This window comes from Schistocerca cancellata, chromosome 2 (genome assembly GCF_023864275.1).
Source record: "Schistocerca cancellata isolate TAMUIC-IGC-003103 chromosome 2, iqSchCanc2.1, whole genome shotgun sequence".
In the NCBI taxonomy this organism is placed as follows: Eukaryota; Metazoa; Arthropoda; class Insecta; order Orthoptera; family Acrididae; genus Schistocerca; species Schistocerca cancellata.
Window position 1 is genome coordinate 909580749 of NC_064627.1, and position 22401 is coordinate 909603149.

Consider the following 22401-nt stretch of genomic DNA (forward strand, 5'->3'; position numbering starts at 1 on the left):
CGTCGTCTCACGCGGTCTGCACGTCCAGCACGAACGCTGGTCCAACTGAGGCGCCAGGTGGAAATGGCATGGCAAGCCGTTCCACAGGACTACATCCAGCATCTCTACGATCGTCTCCATGGGAGAATAGCAGCCTGCATTGCTGCGAAAGGTGGATATACACTGTACTAGTGCCGACATTGTGCATGCTCTGTTGCCTGTGTCTATGTGCCTGTGGTTCTGTCAGTGTGATCATGTGATGTATCTGACCCCAGGAATGTGTCAATAAAGTTTCCCCTTCCTGGGACAATGAATTCACGGTGTTCTTATTTCAATTTCCAGGAGTGTAGAACAGCATGCTCGAAATCCACACTGGGCAGTGGTTAGTAGACAGAGGTTCTAGCCACCATACCAACCGGCTATAAATCATATGTTCCATCACCTTGCAAACACAGCTAGTGAAAAAAATGGCGCAGTAGCTAGAAGGAAGACATTTTCCTGGCTGGGCTTAGGTACGGGTACGACAGTTGCTTCACACCAGTCTGGGAAACATACCATCTGTCCAAAAGTGATTGTACATATCAAGGACAAAGTGCTTGCTGTAAGAGAAAGGTTCTGCAACATCTGAATGTGAACATTGTCTGGCCCTGAAATGGAAGATCGGGATGAACTGAGAGCATGATCTAGTTCCTTCATAGTAAAGGCAGCACTGTAGCATTTGCGATTCCGAGAGAAGGGTAGTATCCGAGCCTCCTTCACTCATCTGCGAGGGAGGAAGGCAGAGTGATAGCGGGTGGAGCTTGAAATCTCAGCAAAATTGTGGCCCAAGATGTTGGAGAATTTACAGAGTCCACAATGACATCATCTGCTATGGTCAGGCCGGAAATCGGGGAATGGACCTTGGTCCCCGAGAGCTGACAGGGGTTGCCCCACACAATGGAAGAGAGGGAATGGAACTGTTGACAGAACTAGTAAACGAAATCTAACTTTTTTTTTTGTTATCACAAAGACACTGTGCACTCAACTGTTTATAACAAATACAGTTTCCCATCATAGGGAGACGATTAAAAATGTGGACAACACATCCCCTCACGTGATTCGCATCGTGGCAAGCCCCAGTCTCCTATGGGACTTGGACACAGTGCAGTAAAGATAAAGTGCGAGGTATGAAACATTCTGCGGTAGCAAGGATAACGTTTGTGAGGTATCCTACCTGGTCATCATGACTGGGGAAATGATGTTCGCCAAAGGTCACCAGCGAGGAATAAAATCTCCAGTCAGTCTTAGAAAACTGCCAATTGGGTATGCACATAGGTGGGGTCAGCAAATGTGTATCACACAGGAAATTGTCACTCAAGACAGAGAGAGAGAGAGAGAGAGAGAGAGAGAGAGAGAGAGAGAGAGAGAGAGAGAGAGAGAACGGACCACTCTAGAAATGACAGGCAAGCTGGGCAGTGCAGAATGAGAGGTCCAAATAGGAATGTGGGTGTTCCAGTGTTACGACAAATGGGGTTGAGTTGACTGAGAAGGTCAGCTAAGAAGATACCTCTTGGATAGGTCCTCAAAGAGCCCCAAAGGGGATGGTGGACGTTAAAGTCACCGAGCAGCATAGGGGTGAGGGGGTTGATCTCTAAGCTGGGAGAAGTCTGCCCTGGCAACACTGAATGATGGACTGACGTAGTGGGTGAAGTGAGGAAGGATAATGCGGACGGCAATAGCTTGCACTTGCATGTTAAATGAGATGGATTAGCTATGAACATCATCCCTGATCAGCAGCATGACTCCACCACGAGATGGAATGCCATCCTGGAGGGTAGGGGTCAAAGTAGACCAGAAGGAAATATGAGATGTCAAAGCGGTCAATAGGGCACAAATTTGTTTCTTGGAGGCAGATAACAAGTGGACACTGCAATTCCACTACCAGCCATAATTTCCCCTTATTGGATCTAATGCCACAAACATACCATTTGAGAGGTGTCATAAGGCAATTGGGGAGGAGGAAACAAAGGAAGGGTAGTAATGTCAGCAGCTGCCAAGTGTCAGCCTTCGAAGACTCATTGCCACAGAGCGCAGAGGCTAGAAGATCTACAGAAGCATCGGTATTCTCACTGCGTGAGCCTGCGGAATCCAATGCAGGAAAATGGTAGGCGATGTGCACCGGCAAAATGGAGGTCAGCCAGGTGAGGGGATCACGCAGTGCCACGCTTGAAGAGCATTTCTAAGTTGGGAAAGGAGAAGACCATTTCCTTTGCTTGATTTCTTAGAGCCTTTGCAATTGGCAGATGAAGAGTCAGATGTTTGTTGGCTAGAGGGATCTAAAAAGTCTTCGTAGGAGTACTCCTTCTGTTTTTTTCTGGCCTGTCAATTGTGTAGCAGGTGGATTTGCCACTGGAGGCAAAGATCTGTTGGCTTGTTGCACAGCTGGAGGAGAAGAAGACAGGGATGCTACCGTGATACTCTGTGATTTTACAACTGCAGTGCTGAATTTGATGTCCCAAGTCTGGGTAGGCATCTCCTTTGTGGAGCGAGGCATAGCAAGAACAGTACTGTATGTGTCAGATTGTAAAATGCAGGGCTTTCGATCAGCCAACAACTTGCAAACGACAGGGTAAGACACTTTTTCCTTCACCTGGACAGCCCACTCATTGAGATACATGAAAGATTCTCGGGATGAGGCTGCACAGCCACTATTGCAATTTATACTGTGGGGAGGAGAAGGCAGGCAATCCCCCTCGTGAGCATACCTATCACAACTAACTCATTTGGCCAAGTTTCAACAGGACATGCAAGTGTCGTCATAACACTGATACTGGTGGCAGTACATTGGGTTTGGAATGTACGGTCAGACTGTGATGACTTCATAGCCTCCTTTGATCTTTGATGGAAGCACTACAGTGTCAAACATGAGAAAAAAAAATACTGTAGGCGCTAAGATTGCATCAATCTTTTTCATTAGCTGATGGACTAAAGCAACGCCCTGGTAAGGGAGGTTAGTTTGGATTTTTCCCTCGTCAGACCATTGAGCAGTCTTGTGTAAATAACACCATGTGAAGAATACTGCATTCAATGGGTCCCAACACAGACAAACAGTCATGGTGGAGCAAAGCTGCAAGCTGTTGCTGGACTTGAAAATCACAACTGGACTCCAAAGGCAAAGTGCCATCATCTAAACGAGATCATTATTTCACAGGGCCTGCAATTCCTTCAACACCTTTCTGAATAATAAGCAGATTAACTGTGGCAAAGGACTGACCTTTTCAGTACGATACCACGAGGAACCGAGGGCAACTGGGATATTCTTGGAATCTTTAGCCTCATTCCATTTACATTTAGTAGATGTAGACTGAGATGGTGATTAGCTCATTACGAAAAAATCCTCCAGGATTGCCAGTGGTTCCGATGGCATGCTCCTTCCAACTGAGGGGCCCCACAGAGGGGGGCCACCCTTCTTAGGTTATCGTTTTTGCTTCAGGTCACACCTCCTGAACTCCTGACAAGCGGACCAATTGCCAATTTAGGGAGATAACAGCTCAGGCAAGCACCCCTCCATGGGCCTGCCCTATAGCCTACCTACCTGTCAGCCCGGGGCTGGGAATTATGTGTTACCCAGCCACCTGTCATGCATCAAACGCATGGGCCTGCCTTCAGAAGCACAGAGGCAGGAAGAAGAAAATGAGGAACCTCAATGCTGAAGCGGAGAAAGAACAGGAGAAGATGAACAAAGAAAGAAAAAAGGGACAAAAACAATGGTTAGACTGTTCTAATGTCAGTTACTGAAAATGCAGAACACATTCCCAGAAACATCCCAGACATATTCCCCATGGGAGGGGAGAAAGAACAGCAGGAGGAGAGACAAGACACATGGAAAAGGAGAAGGTGCTGCAAAAGCTGGGGCCCCATGGTAGCCAAGTATGAACTCACCAAAAAATGGTGAGTCCCCTGGGGGGAGGTGTACTTGCGTACTACTATAAGAACTGCCAAAAAATGACTTAGAACACAAAAGCAACTGTAGAAACAGAGAAACAGACTGATAAGCTGTTACGGGACATGCTTTGCAGCCAGGAGACCAAGGGATCTGATTCAATAAGATTTACGGTACTGGCGGCTGTATGTGAACACTATGAAAAGCGATACAGAGAGCCCCTGAGATTACTAAACACCTACACAATTTCTATCAAAAGCCTCGTCTGAAACTAAATGGCACCTGGATACTGATGCGGAAGAAGAAATGTACCATTCTTTCACCATGGGGTAAAGAGTTCCCTAATGGACGAATATGAAAGGTTGGCTTTCATCAAGAAATTCAACCAGCCATGGCATAATAGCCCAGAATTTTAATCAGTACAAATTTGCAGAAAGCATGCTATCTGTACGGAACAGGCAATGAGACATCTTCTAATTTGGAGGTTTTGGTAGGAATTAGAGTGAATGTAGTTAGCATACCAATTGAAGAGGAATACTTAAATCAGTTCATGAACATGTTCTATGTATACATTACGAAACAACTTTCCCAAAATGTCACATCCCTTTCAGCTGAAAGACATCCAGTTTCATATGCCCTCCCTTCCTACCTACACAGACCAGTAAAAAGATGATTTATGATGGTATATGGAACATGAAGTGTCACTGAGACCACAGAAATGTTTTATATTGCGGCACAACATTGATGTCCTTATCGAAGTTCGATAACGGATGCATTATTGCTTTTACATTTTAACAACCACACAAGCACAAAGTTACACAATGATTTAATTTTTTGTGACAGTTCAATTCAGAATCAGTTTACCACACAAAATAAATTAAGCATCATCATGAGATGTCACCTCAACACAAAAGGAACATGACTGCTCACATTATTAAGTTCCTGTTTGTCAAGGCACTTTTTAAACAGGTCTTTATGCTTTAACATGTTTTACACTACTCAGTCAGTTCAGTGGCAATACAAGGCATTTTACTACGGAGATAGTCTCAAGCTCTGTTGAGAAATGTTCTCTAGAGCATCCGACAAATGAAACAAGACTGGTGGCACAAATTAGAGTAGTGTACTTACAACATCAGTTCAGGTGGCAATTACCCTCAAAGTAAGCATCATTTGAGTCCACAGACTTCTGCATTTGTTCCTCCCACTTTTCAAAAACAATTATGAATGTCCTTTCCATGGGGCTCCATATGGGCTGCGCAGTTTCTGCATTCCGGCTGCTTGTCAACTGACATTGAGTTGATAAATTTTAATCAAACATGTCACATGTAATGACAGTTCAAGCTCAGGTAGCAGCTCTACACTTATATTTTACAACAAATAAATTCTTAGAAACTGAAGCAGTCTTGTATCTTATGTGATGAGGAGGAATTTTTAAACAAATAAAACAGAAATGCCATTCATAAATACTACTAACTTCTTCTCGAGGTAAGAGATATATTTTTCTTTCTATATTCTTGACACTGACACAGCAGCTCACATATGTCTTTGCAGACTGTACGAACACTTTTCCAAAGAGATACACTACACCTGGTTGTTTGAATGGTTCTTCATAGGCATCCAGCCAAAAGAAACGAAGTACCTGCAAATTAAACAATGTATTTAAAACAAATCCGTTTTCAGAATTTAGTTTATCATGCAAGAACAAATTTTATAGTTTAAAGGGGCTTAGGGGCTTACTAAATACTGGCAAATGTGACAGAGAATTTGGGATGCTGTGAGTTTATAAATATTTGGGAATATAAAACCAGTAAAACATATTTTAAAAAACTCTTCCTTAAATTCTGTGATCTACAACAATAAACACAGTTATCTCCAGAGGCTCCACAGCTTGTACTCCCGTCTCATCACAATAAACATTCTTCAAAAGATATTTATCTCTGGTACTTCACAAAACTTACCTCTTTGTTGCTGCCATTTGTAACAAGTGGTAATTCAGAGCCTGAAATGCTGACTGCAGCTGCTTCTGATTCTTGTTTTATATTATCTGTCATTGATGCCCATGCTGCTAATATGTTATCATCTCTGTTGTCAAATTGCTTATTCCTATAATAGAAGGGGAAAAAAACGCACTGAATGTCCATTCACAGCTTATAAAGATCACTACATATACAAGTGAAGACAGTGTCACTAATTGTGAGCTTATTGACTCATGCCTGATGTCTTGAACACTTATACAAAGTTACCAAACATCTTCATAATGATTGAGCATGAACTGACCGAAAATGAAATAAAAACATACAATTGTCAGTGTTATCATAAAAAGCCATATTTTTATAGAACTGAACATACATAAGTGGTAGGGTAGCACTGTATGTGGATAGCAGTACAAGCAAATGTGTTCTGTGGCCGTTGCAAACCATAGAAAAAAGTATTTTGAAGCAGCAGCAGTTCAAATTTTCAGGAGGAGAAACATTTAGTGTTAGGTATATATTGCTCTCCAAGATCTAGGACAAAAGATTTCCTAATACAACTTGAAACACTACCTAGCAAAGATATTAAAGAATTCCCATGCTTAATAGTAGTTCGCTTCAGATCACCAACGTCAGTTAACTGAAACACAAAAAAAGAATACTGAAACTGGAAATGTAATTGTAGACTGTTGACTGACAAATGCTGGCTGTGGTATCATCCAAAGATCACAGTGCCACACAAAAGTCAGCAATGCATAGATACCACAGGCATTAGAGGGGGCTCACAGCAATCCACAATGGCGTATGGGAAGTGCTCCTGAAGTCCTTGCCTGTTCCCCAGCACTTTAGTGCCCTGCACTGAGGTCAATACAGAGCCGAGCTTGGAGGAGCTCAGCCCCCTGTTCAAGACCTAAACTACAGCAGTCAACATCATCATGTAAGGACAGTGACAGTTGAAGTTTCTGACGAACTTTGGTAAATTTCGCATTTTGTACTGCAAGAGAACAGATTGTTAATTAGTGCATCAAGTGATGCTTTGCTAGCCCATGACACTTGTAAATGATCCAGTCTTCCTGTGGCAAATAAGTGGGTGAAAATTAAGTAAATATTTTATTCAGTTACGTAACAAAGTGAACTAATATTTCATCTTTTCTAGATGAGCACTTCTCCAAGAATCACAGAACACACAATTATGGCCAGACAAAGTAGCTTTGTCTGGTCACAACACTAAAAATTACAACACACTGGAAATGTTTCTCAGATAAGCAAAGATGGAAAAGATATCAGGAAAACTTTCAGTTCAACCTTAACTCACCTAAACACTGCTTGTCTAGAGGTCTGCAGAGAGATAAATGTAATACATATTAGGAAATGGATCACGAAAGAAATCGTAAATGGCAAAGAAGAATTAAAAGACTTGACATACGGAATAATCGGGTCTGCTGCCGGATGTTTGTGTCACTCTGGAACAATATTTCGGCCACATAACTCGTTGCCTTCTTCAGGTGCTATCTGAGACTGCCATATTGGAGGATCTTGTCCAGTATTTATGCTCAGAGAGTGCTGGGAGCTCTGTTTGCCATCCGCGCCCGCCTGGCGCTGTTTGTAAGGTGTTCTCTCTTCCCCGGTGCTCCCTCAGACGTCCGCGCCCGACTTGGTCGTCATCTGTAGCAACTCTCTGAGGCCCGTCCTGCATCGGGCATTCCGTTCGCGGTCCGCGCCCGCCTAGTGCTGCTCCTGAGGTTCTGGCCCTTTCCTGGTGCTCCCACGGACGTCCACACCAAGCTCGTCCACTGTCTGTGGTCGTGGAAGCTGTCTGGGGCCGGACCCGCGTTATCTGCCATAGCAGAGCACTGTCTGGAGCTCGGTCACTCAATGGACTACAACAACACCAAAATTGTGACACAGACGCCAAGATTTTGGGACAGTGTCATAAAGGAGGCCATCGAGGTCAAGGTCACAGACAACATAATAAACCAAGACAGCGGTTACCAGCTCAGCTCGGCGTGGAGTCCGGCTCTGGAGCTTATCAGGGCCCAACGAAAGGAACCAAGAAACTCCTCAAGAAGTAGTAACACCGCAGGGGCAGCGCCAGGCGGGCGCGGACTGCGAACACAACTCCCAACACGGGACAGGCCTCTGACAGCCGCCACGACTGGACATGATGGACGTACCAGGCGCGGATGACCGTCTCAGCACCAGGGAAGTGCCAACACCTAAGGAGCAGCGCCAGGCGGGCGCGAACCACAAAGGGAGCACCCAACGCGGCACAGGCCTCAGAGAACTGCCGCGACCACAGATGACGACCAAATCAGGCGCAGACGTCTGACGGAGCACCAGAGAAGAGACAACACCTTACAAGCAGCACCAGGCGGGTGCGGACCGCGAACGGAGCGCCCGATGCGAGATGGGTCTCAAACAGCTGCCACACCTGCAGATGGTGGACAAGGGGGGCGTGGACATCTGTCGGAGCACCAGGGAAGTGTCAACACCTCAGGAGCAGCGCCAAGTGTACGCAGACCACGAATGGAATGCCAAACGCGGGTCCAGCCCAAGACAGCTGCCACGACCACAGATGGTGGACGAGCCGGGCGCGGATATCCGTGGGAGCACCAGGGAAGGGCCAAAACCTCAGGAGCAGCACTAGGCGGGCGCGGACCGCAAACGGAACGCCCAACACAGGACGAGCCTCAGAAAGCTGACACAGATGAGGACCAAGTCGGGTGCGGACGTCCAAGGGAGCACCGGGGAAGAGACAACACCTTACAAGCAGTGCCAGGCGGGCACGGACGGCAAACAGAGCGCCCAGCACTCTCTGGGCATAAATACTGGACAAGATCCTCCAATACGGTAGTCTCAGGGAGCACCTGAAGAAGGCAATGAGTTATGTGACCAAAATACGGTGCCAAAGTGACACAAACATCTGGCAGCGGACCCGATTATTCCGCATTTCAAGATCTTGCAGGGAAAGCCTGAAGAGTTACATTAAAAGACTTGTTTAAAAGATGTAGGAAATGTAATAGTCAAGCAGATGGTAGAATATACAGACACAAGAGAAAAGAATATAGCAAAATGATAATGCATGCAAAAACTAGATATTACAAACATCAAACTAGAATTTCAACAAATATTTCAAAGACATATATACAAATAGGAATGAATCAAATAAGACAGGAAGTAGGAACAGAGTTCTTAAAGCACAAGGGGACGAACTGACTGGCCGATGTGAAGTATGTTCCACTTTAAATCACGATCATGTAAATATAGTACAGAAGCCAATAAAATAAATTGAAGCACTGACTTTAAAAAAACATATAGTTTCGCCAGAAACAACAGAATAAGCACTCCTATTAAACTGAACTTACAAATGTGATCAGATCACTATGAAACCCAAGACACATATGTCATATGTGAAACATCTCCAAAAATAATCGAATACTGCACACAGTATCTAACTATGCCTGTGACATTCACATCGAAACTGGTAATGGAGAAGGGTCTGTCTCCAGCATGACTGAAAAAGAGTAAATTAATGTCACTTTATAAGGATGGTGACAAGGGGATCCTGGATACTATGGACCTATAACAATTGCACCCACCTTATTGAAAACTGTAGAAACAGCTATTAAAAACATTGTAATAAAATTCATAGAAAAATAAGCTATCCTGGATCAAGCAGAGCATGGGTTCAGGGAAGAGAAATGTACAAAAAACAGCAGCAGCAATTTCCATGACACACAGTCAGAGTTTGGAAGAACAGAAGAATGTCTGTACCATATTTCATGACCTCTGTGTGTGTGCCATAGTACTGTGTTCAGTAAGTTGCACTAATATGGTGTCAAGGGAATGCAGCCAGTGTATTAAAATCATCTGCAGGAAACAAAAAGTAGAATTAAGATACACGGGAAACAATATGTAGGAAATTTTTTCACTCTGATTTTCGTGTGGTAAAGTGTAGCATAGTACAAGACTCAATACTTGATCTGCAAATGTTAATAAAGTATGTGAATAACATGGCAGCCTCAGTAAAAGAAAACTCATCATGTATGCAGATGATACGCCTGTCCCTCATTGCAAGTAGTAGCTCAAAAAACAATTTAGAAACAAGAACTATCATGGACATAGAAAGGGCAAATGAATATTTTAGTGAATACAGTCTATTTATAAATGAAAAGAGAACAACTTACATGGAAATAAATGCAAAGAGAACAACACATGTAGAAGAACTAAACATGAAACTTTGCAATGTGCCTCTAACAGAAACTGACAGTAGCACATTCTTGGCATTGACAGACAGACAGACTTATGATTTGGGAAAATCATATGGAAATAATCTGCTCAAAAGTAAGCAGCAACGTATTTGTAACGAAGAAAATGTCCTACGCAGGGGATGCAGATACACAGTAAAAGGTGTACTATAGAAATAAAATTTTAGCTGTACCCTCTTTGTATATACTTAAACTATCATGTAACTAAAATTAAATTTACGCCAATGATAAACAGAGAACTACACAATTACTGCGTGAAAGTCAAAGATAACATTAAAGTTTTTATTTTGCCTACTTTTCATTACTATACATATAAGTCTATTGTAAAATAAAACAAAGGAAACTCCAGGATGGAAAGTAACATTATTATGAAAAGAATAGTTGCTGTTCAGCATATACTGGAGATGCTGAGTCGCAGACTGGCATAACAAAAAGACTCTCACAAAATAAACTTCCGGCCAACAAGGCCTTCAAAGAAAGTAGACAATATACACACACAAACACACACACACACACACACACACACAAAGCAAATACATATGTAGCTCACACACAAATGACCACAGTCTATGGCACCTGAAGTCACACTACGAGCAGGTGTGTATGATCAGAGGCAACTGGATGGGGGTAAGAAGGAGGCAGGGACAGGGAAAGAGAGGGATAGCAAGGAAGCAAGGAAGGAGGGAGCATGCATGGATGGATGAAATGGAGAGAAGGTAGGGCAGATAGGTGCAGTCGGGGTGTTAGATGGAAGGGGGGGGGGGGGGTGTTAGTGGAAAAGCAGACAAGCAAAAAGACTGGGTGCACTAGTGAGATACAGAGGGCCGTGTAGTGGTGGAATGGGAACAGGGATGGAGGCTAGATGGGTAAGAACAATAACTAACAGAGATTGAGGCCAGGAGGGTTACAGGAAGATAGGAAATATTGCAGGGAGAGTTTCCACCTGCACAATTCAGAAAAGCTGGTGTTGGTGGGAAGGATCCAGATGGCACATGTTGTGAAACAGTCATTGAAATGTAGAACGCTGTGTTGAGCGGTGTGCTCAGCAACAGGGTGTTCCAGTTTTGGCCACAGTTTGTTGGTAGCCATTCATGCAGACAGACAGCTTGTTGGTTCTCATGCCCAAATAGAAAGCAGCTCAGCGATTGCAGCTTAGCTTGTAGATCACGACTGGTTTCACAGATACCCCTGCCTTTGATGGGATAGGATGTGTTTGTGACCGAAATGGACTAGATGGTGGTGGGAGGATGTATGGGACAGGCCTTCCATCTAGGTCTATTACAGGGATATGAGCAAGGGGTTGTGAGCAGAGGTTGTGTACGGATGGACGAGGTTATTTTGTAGGTACAGTGGGCATCAGAATACCACTGTGGTACATGTACATTTATACTCCCCAAGCCACCCAACGGTGTTTGGCAGAGGGCACTTTATGTGCCACTGTCATTACTTCCTTTTCCTGCTCCAGTCGAGTATGGTTCGCGGGAAGAACAACTGCCGGAAAGCCTCCGTGTGCGTTTGAATCTCTCTAATTTTTACATTCGTGATCTCCTCAGGAGGTAAGTAGGGGGAAGCAATATATCCGATACCTCATCCAGAAACGCACCCTCTCGAAACCTGGACAACAAGCTACACCGCTATGCAGAGCGCCTCTCTTGCAGAGTCTGCCACTTGAGTTTGCTAAACATCTCCGTAACGCTATCACGCTTACCAAATAACCCTGTGACGAAATGCGCCACTCTTCTTTGGAGCTTCTCTATCTCCTCCGTCAACCCGACCTGGTACGGATCCCACACTGATGAGCAACACTCAAGTATAGCTCGAACGAGTGTTTTGTAAGCCACCTCCTTTGTTGATGGACTATATTTTCTAAGGACTCTCCCAATGAATCTCAACCTGGCACCCACCTTACCAACAATTAATTTTATTTTATATGATCATTCCACTTCAAATCGTTCCGTACACATACTCCCAGATATTTTACAGAAGTAACTGCTACCAGTGTTTGTTCCGCTATCATATAATCATACAATAAAGGACCCTTCTTTCTATGTATTCGCAATACATTACATTTGTCTATGTTAAGGGTCAGTTGACACTCCCTACACCAAGTGCCTATCCGCTGCAGATCATCTTACATTTTGCTGCAATTTTCTAATGCTGCAACTTCTCTGTATACTACAGCATCATCCGCGAAAAGCCGCATGGAACTTACGACACTATCTACTAGGTCATTTATATATATTGTGAAAAACAATGGTCCCATAACACTCCCCTGTGGCACGCCAGAGGTTACTTTAACGTCTGTAGACCTCTCTCCATTGATAACAACATGCTATGTTCTGTTTGCTAAAAACTCTTCAATCCAGCCACACAGCTGGTCTGATATTCCGTAGGCTCTTACTTTGTTTATCAGGCGACAGTGCAGAACTGTATCGAACGCCTTCCGGAAGTCAAGGAAAATGGCATCTACCTGGGAGCCTGTATCTAATATTTTCTGGGTCTCATGAACAAATAAAGCGAGTTGGGTCTCACATGATCGCTGTTTCCGGGATCCATGTTGATTCCTACAGAGTAGATTCTGGGTTTCCAGAAATGACATGATACGTGAGCAAAAAACATGTTCTAAAATTCTACAACAGATCGATGTCAGAGATATGGCCCTATAGTTTTGCGCGTTCTGCTCGATGACCCTTCTTGAAAACTGGAACTACCTGTGCTCTTTTCCAATCATCTGAAACCCTCCGTTCCTCTAGAGACTTGCGGTACACGGCTGTTAGAAGGGCGGCAAGTTCTTTCGCGTACTCTGTGTAGAATCGAATTGGTATCCCGTCAGGTCCAGTGGACTTTCCTCTGTTGAGTGATTCCAGTTGCTTTTCTATTCCTTGGAAACTTATTTCGATGTCAGCCATTTTTTCGTTCAAGTGAGGATTTAGAGAAGGAACTGCAGTGCGGTCTTCCTCTGTGAAACAGCTTTGGAAAAAGGTGTTTAGTATTTCACCTTTACGCGTGTCATCCTCTGTTTCAATGTCATTATCATCCCAGAGTGTCTGGATATGCTGCTTTGATCCACTTACTGATTTAACGTAAGACCAGAACTTCCTAGGATTTTCTGTCAAGTCGGTACATAGAATTTTACTTTCGAATTTACTGAACGCTTCACGCATAGCCCTCCTTGTGCCAACTTTGACATCATTTAGCTTCTGTTTGTCTGGGAGGTTTCGGCTACGTTTAAATTTGCAGTGAAGCTCTCTTTGCTTTCGCAGTAGTTTCCTAATTGTTGTTGAACCATGGTGGGTTCTTCCTGTCCCTCACAGTTTTACTCAGTACGTACCTATCTAAAACGCATTTTACGATTGCCTTGAACTTTTTCCAGAAACACTTAACATTGTCAGCGTTGGAACAGAAATTTTTGTTTTAATCTGTTAGGTAGTCTGAAATCTGCCTCCTATTACTCTTGCTAAACAGATAAACCTTCCTCCCTTTTTTTATATTCCTATTTACTTCCATATTCAGGGATGCTGCAATGGCCTTATGATCACCGATTCCCTGTTCTGCGCTTACAGAGTCGAAAAGTTTGGGTCTGCTTGTTATCAGTAGGTCCAAGATGTTATCTCCACGAGTCAGTTCTCTGTTTAATTGCTCGAGGTAATTTTCGGATAGTGCACTCAGTATACTGTCACTCGATGCTCTGTCCCTACCACCCGTCCTAAACATCCAAGTGTCCCAGTCTATATCTGGTAAATTTAAATCTCCACCTAAGACTATAACATGCTGAGGACATTTATGTGAAATGTATTCCAGATTTTCTCTTAGTTGTTCTGCCACTAATGCTGCTGAGTCGGGAGGTCGGTAAAAGGAGCCAATTATTAACCTAGCTCGGTTGTTGAGTATAGCCTCCACCCATAATAATTCACAGGAACTATCCACTTCTATTTCACTGCAGGATAAACTAATACTAACAGCGACAAACATGCAATACTACTAACAGCGACAAACACGCCACCACCGGTTGCATGCAATCTATCCTTTCTAAACACCGTCTGTGCCTTTGTAAAAATTTCGGCAGAATTTATCTTTGGCTTCAGCCAGCTTTCCATACCTATAACGATTTCAGCTTCGGTGCTTTCTATCAGCGCTTGAGGTTCCAGTACTTTACCAATGCAGCTTTGACAGTTTACAATTACAATCACGATTGCTGTTTGGTCCCCGCATGACCTGACTTTGACCCGCACCCTTTGAGGCTGTTGCCCTTTCTGTATTTGCCCGAGGCCATCTAACCTAAAAAACCAACCAGTCCACGCCACACAACCCCTGCTACCCATGTAGCCACATGCTGTGTGTAGTGGACTCCGACCTATCCAGCAGAACCCGAAACCCTACCACCCTATGGCGCAAGTCGAGGAATCTGCAACCCGCAAGTCGAGGAATCTGCAACCCACACGGTCGCAGAACTGTCTCAGCCTCTGATTCAGACCCTCCACTCAGATCTGTACCAAAGGCCCGCAGTCAGTCCTGTCAACGATGCTGCAGATGGTGAGCTCTGCTTTCATCCCGCTGGTGAGACTGGCAGTCTTCACCAAATCAGATAGCCGCCGGAAGCCAGAGAGGATTTCCTCCGATCCATAGTGACACACATCATTGGTGCTGACATGAGCGACCACCTGCAGATGGGTGCACCCTGTACCCTTCATGGCATCCGGAAGGACCCTTTCCGCATCTGGAATAACTCCCCCGCTATGTACACGGAGTGCATATTGGTTTTCTTCCCCTCCCTTGCAGGCATATCCCTAAGGGACCACATTACGCACCTGACGTTGGAACTCCCGACTACCAGTAAGCCCACCCTCTGCAACCACCCGAATCTTGCAGACTGAGGGGCAACCTCTGGAACAGGACAAGCAGCCATTTCCGGCCGAAGATCAGTATCAGCCAGAGACAGAGCTGAAACCGGTTTGTCAGAAAAACTGGAGAGGCCTTCCGTTCAGCCCTCTGGAATGTCTTTCGCCTCCTGCCATACCTCGAGATGACCTCCCACTCTACCATGGGTGAGGTGTCAGCCTTAATGTAGGCAGTATCCCGGGCAGCCACAGCCGTAGTCCGATCGGGGGATGCGTGGGACAAGCTGGCCGTCCCCGACAAACCCCCATATGGACCCCACACAGCAATGCCCATTGGCAACAGCCTCAAGCTGTGTGACCGAAGCCAACACTGCCTGAAGCTGGGAGCGAAGGGATGCCAACTCAGCCCGCATCCGAACACAGCAGTTGCAGTCCTTATCCATACTAAATACTGTTGTGCAAAGAACATATGAACTAATCTACAGAGAGCACAAACAATGTGACACAAAATTTAAACTGTTATTAAAATACAAGACTGCCTAGTAAATGCAGTAATGCTGCTACTTGCGCACTGCTGACACACTGCTCGGCGGCAGAAGGCTAACTGTACTGTCAGTAACCTACAAAAACTATTTGAAAGAAATAAACAAATGATGAACGACTACCCAACTTTACAAGTCACAGATATTAAAATGCAAATCTACCCCTGCTAATTGCACAACTACACAATGATTTGATGGATTTAATTAAACAAGTTCACTAAGAACAAATTTTCAACCTGACTACTACACTTACATGAACGCTAAATAAGCCACTTGCTGCTACTTGCGCACTGCGCAGTGCTGGGAAGGATAGGGGGTAGGACATTTTTCATTTCAGGGCACAATGAAAGGTAGTTGAAACCATGGCGGAGAATGTGATTCAATTGCTCCAGTCCTGGGTGGTACTGAGTCACGAGGGGAATGCTCCTCTGTGGCCAGATAGTTGGACTTTGGGAGGTAGTGCGTGACTGGATAGAAAAAGCACAGAAGAATTGTTTTTGTACGAGGTTGGGAAGGTAATTATGGTTTGTAAAGTCCTCAGTGAGACCCTTAGTATATTTTGAGAGGGACCGCTTGTCATTGCAGATGCGATGACCACAGGTGGCTGGGCGGTGTGGAAGGGACTTCTTGGTATGGAATGGGTGGCAGCTGTTGAAGTGGAGGTACTGCTGGTGGTTAGTCAATTTGATATGGACGGAAGTATTGATGTAGCCATCTTTGAGGTGGAGGTCATCTAGGAAGGAGGCTTATTGGGTTGAGTATGTAAAATTAGAGAGATTCGAGCGCGCACGGAGGCTTTCCAGCAGTCTTTCTTCCCGCAAACCATACGCAACTGGAACAGGAAAGGGAGGTAATGACAGTGGCACGTAAAGTGCCTTCCGCCACACACTGTTGGGTGGCTTGTGGAGTATAGATGTAGATGTAGAGTGGGACCAGGTGAAGTAAATGGGGAGAAGCGGTTGAGGTTCTGGAAGAATGTAGGTAGGGTGTCCTCACCCTCGATCCAGACCACAAGGATGTCATCGATGAATCTGAACCAGGTGAGGGGTTTAAGACTCCGGGTGTTTAGGAAGGATTCCTCTACAAGGCCCATGAATAGGTTGGCATAGGATGATGCCATGCGACTGCCTGTAGCCGTACCCCAGATTTGTTTGTAGGTAATGCTTTCATAGGAGAAGTAATTGTGGGCGAGGATACAGCTGGTCATGGCAACTAGGTAGGCGGTTGCCGGTTTGGAATCTATCAGGCACTGGGAAAAGATAGTGAGCAATACAGGTAAAGCCACGAGCATTAGGGATGTTAGTATAAAGAAAGGTGGCAACAGTAGTGATGAGCAGGACACCATGAGGTATAGGAACAGAATGACCTCCTCAAAGCCAACCAGCATGGTTTTCAAAAACATCCATCATGTGAAACCCAGCTCGCAGTTTTCTTACATAACATACTGAAAGCTTTGGATCAAAGCAACCAGGTAGATCCGTGATTCTCGACTTCCAAAAAGCATTTGACTCAGTACCGCACCTACACTTATTGTCATAAGTATAATCATATGGGCATTAAAAAACAGCTGAAATCACTAAAATTGAACACGGGCCACGGTCCTGACTTAATTCCTATCAAATTCAACACAGAAGTTAACCAAATATACTATAGATCCCTTAAAAAAAAAACTGTGCCCCACGATTGAAAGAAAGCGCATGTCACACTTGTCTATAATAAGGGTAGCAGAATTGATCCACAAAACTATTATCCAACATCACTGACATCCATGTGGTGTAAAATCTGAGATAATATTCTGGGTTCCAGTGCATTAAGATATCTCACAGAAAATGACCGGACCTCCTTCACACCAACGAGAATGGATTTCAAGAACACCAGTCATGTGAAGACCAATTGATTCTTTTTCAGGCAACACCACAGGGCACGGCAATTCAGTGGATGCAGTATTTCTTGACTTCCAAAAATAATGTGAGTACCACACTAGTACTTATTAACAAAATAATAATTGTATGGGGTACCAAACAAGATTTGTGACAGAAAATATAATGTAACTGGATAGGGGGTAAAAAAAACTACAATTAACAAGCTTCCAAAGACAGTGGCTTCTTCTTCTTCTTCTTCTTCTTCTTCTTCTGGCAGGAGGGTTGAAGGAGAAAGAAGAGGAGGTGGAGGAACAAAAGGATCAATAAGATTTATGAAATGGGGAGAGATGAGAAAAGTTGCCCAGAATCCAATGTCAGGGAGACTTATCATACGAATGAGAAGAAAGACGCGTGATAAAATCTGTAAATGGATTGAGGGTTTCTTGGTAGGAATGACACAACATGTTACCTTTGATGGAGAGTAATCAACATATGTGAAAATAACTTCAGGTGGGCCCCTCGGTAAGTGAAATGGGATCCGGAGAAGTAGAGGCAGATAAATACTAAGCATTCAACACAGATGCATGGATTAACACACCAGATCCCTTAAACCAAAACTCTAAAAAAAATTACTCTAATTATTTTCTATGTAAAATACATGCCACGTGTAGAAACAAAGTGAGGAATAAATTAAAAGCCATAAATTTTGACTAACCAAGCACTGCTTTTAACTTCAGCATGTTTCACTGTTAAAATATTCCATAATAAAACACAACCGAGTACAAACGTGAAGCCATGCTTATGAATGGTATTTTAAACACAAATTACAGTCAAAGCCTGCTGCATATATGAGCTGTAAGTTGCTCATCTTCCATCTTTACCAATTTTTCCATTGCACGTTCACGTTCACAACAAGTTACACGGACACTTCTTTTCGTTTTTTGTGTAATTAATACTTTTAATTGTATGTTTCAAAAGTCCATTTTGCAACAAAAGGTACATCAGCCACAAACCTGAAATTCCTGTCTGTTGGATCCGGTTTTTCCAAAGGTAGCTCAGGGACTTTAGGTTCACATGCTGCAATATTACTTGTTATATTGTCTTCAAAACCTTTCTCAGTGCCATTTTCTTTTATATTATGGGAATCACCATCATCAATCATCTGTAACAAAACAATTGTTAAATTTAAACAAACAATGGAAAGTCCAGGATGGAATAACAACAATGTGAAAAGGACAGATTGCTAATCACATTGAAGAGGCATAAGGTTGCAGACAGGCACAATAAAAAGACTACTAATCATGTAAGCTTTCATATAATTAAGTCCTTCTCCTGAAATTGCGCACGTGCTCTCTCTCTCTCTCTCTCTCTCTCTCTCTCTCTCTCTTCCCCCCCCCCCCCTCCACACACACAAACACACACACACACACACACACACACACACACACATATTCATGCCAGCACAGCTGCTACTGTCTCTATCAGTGACTGCAATATAATGGACTTGGTTATGGAATAATGGACTTGGTTATGGAACAGGATACTCTAGAAAATTCACTTGGGATCTGGCTGAAATTGTATGCGACAGCTCACTGAGTTACACAAATGCATTTCAAATAACTGTTGTTGTCTCATTTCTTCTTTTTGCATTTAGAACCCACACATAGCTACAGGACACATCACTATTAACCTCCATTTGAGTAGAGGCATCAACTTCCGCAATAGGCTTTTTGAGATCTGTATCAAGGAAGAATTAAAAAAATTTTGAAAGTGAGAGGTAGCATGCTCTACATTTTTGCCTCACCTTACAGAATATGCTTTGTTGTTTTTAGCTCCTGTATCTTCATTTCTTAGAGGTAGATACTGCAGTCTCTACTCCAGACCATGTGATCTCCACACACTTACACAGAGCACAGAGATGAACAAATGACTCCTTCATGGGTTGCCTCACCACATTTGTCAGACGTGGCTTCTCCCTTACATACCAGAAAAGGGTGCCCAAAGAGCTGGCATTTGAAACAGTGCATACATGGCCTTACATTTAAGTGAAAGAAACCTGCCTTTATATGCTCTAAATTGTTGTTCTACTGACACAAGAATAAAGGAATTTGGTTTGACCACTTCAGTTCATCATCTACCCATTTCATTACATGCTGCATGTCAGTGACATCTTCTTCCTGAGTCAATTCATCTTTCATTTCTTCTTTGGTAATATCTGTAGATCTCCGAACAATACGACATCTTTGCTGTAGTTCAAGGTGTCGTGCAGCTCTGTTCCAATGGCATATTCCCCAAGGCATTTAGCAGTCTGAAGGTCTGTTGCTTGTTGGGAACTAAGGTCTGTTGCTTGTTGGGAACTACAAGTTCCAACCAACAATGTCCTATTTTTAATTGCTTTATGGATTTTAAAGTTCCAGCAATGCTCTCTACATTCTACCAAATGTTACTATTAACAGAAGTATTCGAAGAATCTCTGTGTCAGGACAACTGGCTACAATAGTCCTTTTTAGGTTTGTTGTTGATACCCACAAGCAGTACACCTATATCACTAGGAGTTGGTAAGTTTAAGTTTGAGGGGTCCATCTCAGTTCCACGAGCAGCTAGGCAAATAACGGTCCACTTAGAGCCATACTTGCGTGGGTACACCTTATATAACTGAGATGTGGCAGGTTCGCCGGAAGTTGACTGCTAACTACTGTTCAGCCTCAACAGCCATGCATCTCCTCAACACAGGTTTTTGCCAACCTCATGATCCGAGCGGTTAAGCCAAGATTCTTGTACCTGGAGACATAAAACTTTTCACCGCCACACCGAACTATCGTCGCTGAAGCATGCCCAAGCAAACAAAGGCTTAGCTCCATAGGGTGGTTGCCATTTAGAAAGACAGAGGGCTGTCGGAGGGGTGGGGCCGCGTCGGAGGGGGCGTCAGAGAGGGGCGTCAGAGGGGGGTCACAGGGGTGAGAGGGGAGCACGCATTTGGCTTCATCAAAAACACCATAAGTGCAACAGGCATTACCACCCATACCTCTGTAGGTCAGCTACTAGCAAGCAGTATGACTGAGTCAGTAGTTTCATCTTTTCACTACCATTTGAAAGTGTTGCTACCATCATATGTTTGAGTGGCATTAAGACACAAAACACATATTATGAGCTTTGTGATAGGTCATTAAACTAGGTTCTACATTGTGTGGAATACGTTTTTTGCTGTTTGCCCTAGTAATTCTCACCATGTACATCGTGGTCATAACCAAACTTTCACTAAGAGGGACCCATGAAAAACAATTGATCGTAGGGCAATGACACTTCATGGAAACATTTGCAAGGACATGTAGAAGAGAAATAAAGAATAAACCATTGAAAGAAATACATTTTAATTTTCACATAAGAGGGTAACATTTGTAAATTGCATAAATAAAAAGTGGTAATACACACTGATCACAAGCTAGGTTTTGAAAAGACTTAGTTTACCACAAAGAACTCCACGTCAGTTTCCTACAGCTGTTAATTTCTTTTGCAGTTCATCTAGTGTTTGTCTTCAAATGCCTTAAATACGTAATTCATTGACTGGTTCTATGACTTCACCATTAATTTGTAATATTTCACTTTTAATGTGTTCATTCTACATTATTTATTCTTGTTATTAATGGTTTTAAGACCTGCTTTCAGCAAACTTGCACTACTAAGTTCTTCCATTTATTGCTGAAGTTTATCTCCATTACAGGCAAACAATATAACGTCATTAGTGAAATGGAAGTGGTTCATGTATGGTCCAACCTACAACTGCCTTGTTTAATAATTTGATAATTTTCTCAAGCATTTCTGATAACAGTTTTAGTGAAACTTGAAACTTCCTGGCAGATTAAAACTGTGTGCCCGACCGAGACTCGAACTCGGGACCTTTGCCTTTCGCGGGCAAGTGCTCTACCAACTGAGCTACCGAAGCACGACTCACGCCCGGTACTCACAGCTTTACTTCTGCCAGTACCTCGTCTCCTACCTTCCAAACTTTACAGAAGCTCTCCTGCGAACCTTGCAGAACTAGCTGTGAGTACCGGGCGTGAGTCGTGCTTCGGTAGCTCAGTTGGTAGAGCACTTGCCCGCGAAAGGCAAAGGTCCCGAGTTCGAGTCTCGGTCGGGCACACAGTTTTAATCTGCCAGGAAGTTTCATATCAGCGCACACTCCGCTGCAGAGTGAAAATCTCATTCTGGAAACATCCCCCAGGCTGTGGCTAAGCCATGTCTCCGCAATATCCTTTCTTTCAGGAGTGCTAGTTCTGCAAGGTTCGCAGGAAAGCTTCTGTAAAGTTTGGAAGGTAGGAGACGAGGTACTGGCAGAAGTAAAGCTGTGAGTACCGGGCATGAGTCGTGCTTCGGTAGCTCAGTTGGTAGAGCACTTGCCCGCGAAAGGCAAAGGTCCCGAGTTCGAGTCTCGGTCAGGCACACAGTTTTAATCTGCCAGGAAGTTTCATATCAGCGCACACTCCGCTGCAGAGTGAAAATCTCATTCTGGAAACAGTTTTAGTGATAAGTAATTTCCTTGCCAGAGTCCTCTTTCAGTTCTGAATTTGTCACTATCCCAATGAAGCCTAAGGGAAGAATATACCTGTCCCCATACCTATTTGTCTCTCCTCCTCAAGTAAAGTACAAATGCAACTGCAGGCTTTCATGAACAGTATTTACACCCTTGGTGAACTGAATTTACTTATATGGGTTTTACTACTAAATATAACAAAGAGCAACCCTTCCAGCTCCATAACACATGCCAATGCCAACGCCGTAATCTAATGATCCCACTATTCCGTGTCTACATAAAAACAGGTCAGCTCGTCGAGTTCAAAAACCAACAAAAAAGATATTTATAGCCTCTGACGATATCTTCGGTATTAGGAGACAAAAATATTTCTTAGTCTATACTGTAATGCTCGCATAACTACAATCATTTAGAAAGGAAATAATAATTTCAAAAAGTGGGATTATGCTATGTACTCATCTGTGTATCTATCAGCATTATTAAGATCCT

The 22401-nt window shown here is 43.6% G+C and overlaps 1 protein-coding gene across 1 annotated transcript in view; it reads right to left on the reverse strand.

The window, feature by feature from the left end:
• The window catches only part of LOC126162843 (DNA polymerase alpha catalytic subunit), a 244379-nt gene that overhangs the window by 182372 nt on the left and 39606 nt on the right, over positions 1-22401 (reverse strand). The window contains exons 8-10 of the mRNA XM_049919607.1: positions 18395-18543; positions 5860-6004; positions 5376-5540 (exon numbers count right to left, since the gene is read on the reverse strand). Of these exons, the coding sequence (XP_049775564.1) occupies positions 5376-5540; positions 5860-6004; positions 18395-18543 (459 nt within the window). The remainder of the gene's footprint in view (positions 1-5375; positions 5541-5859; positions 6005-18394; positions 18544-22401) is intronic.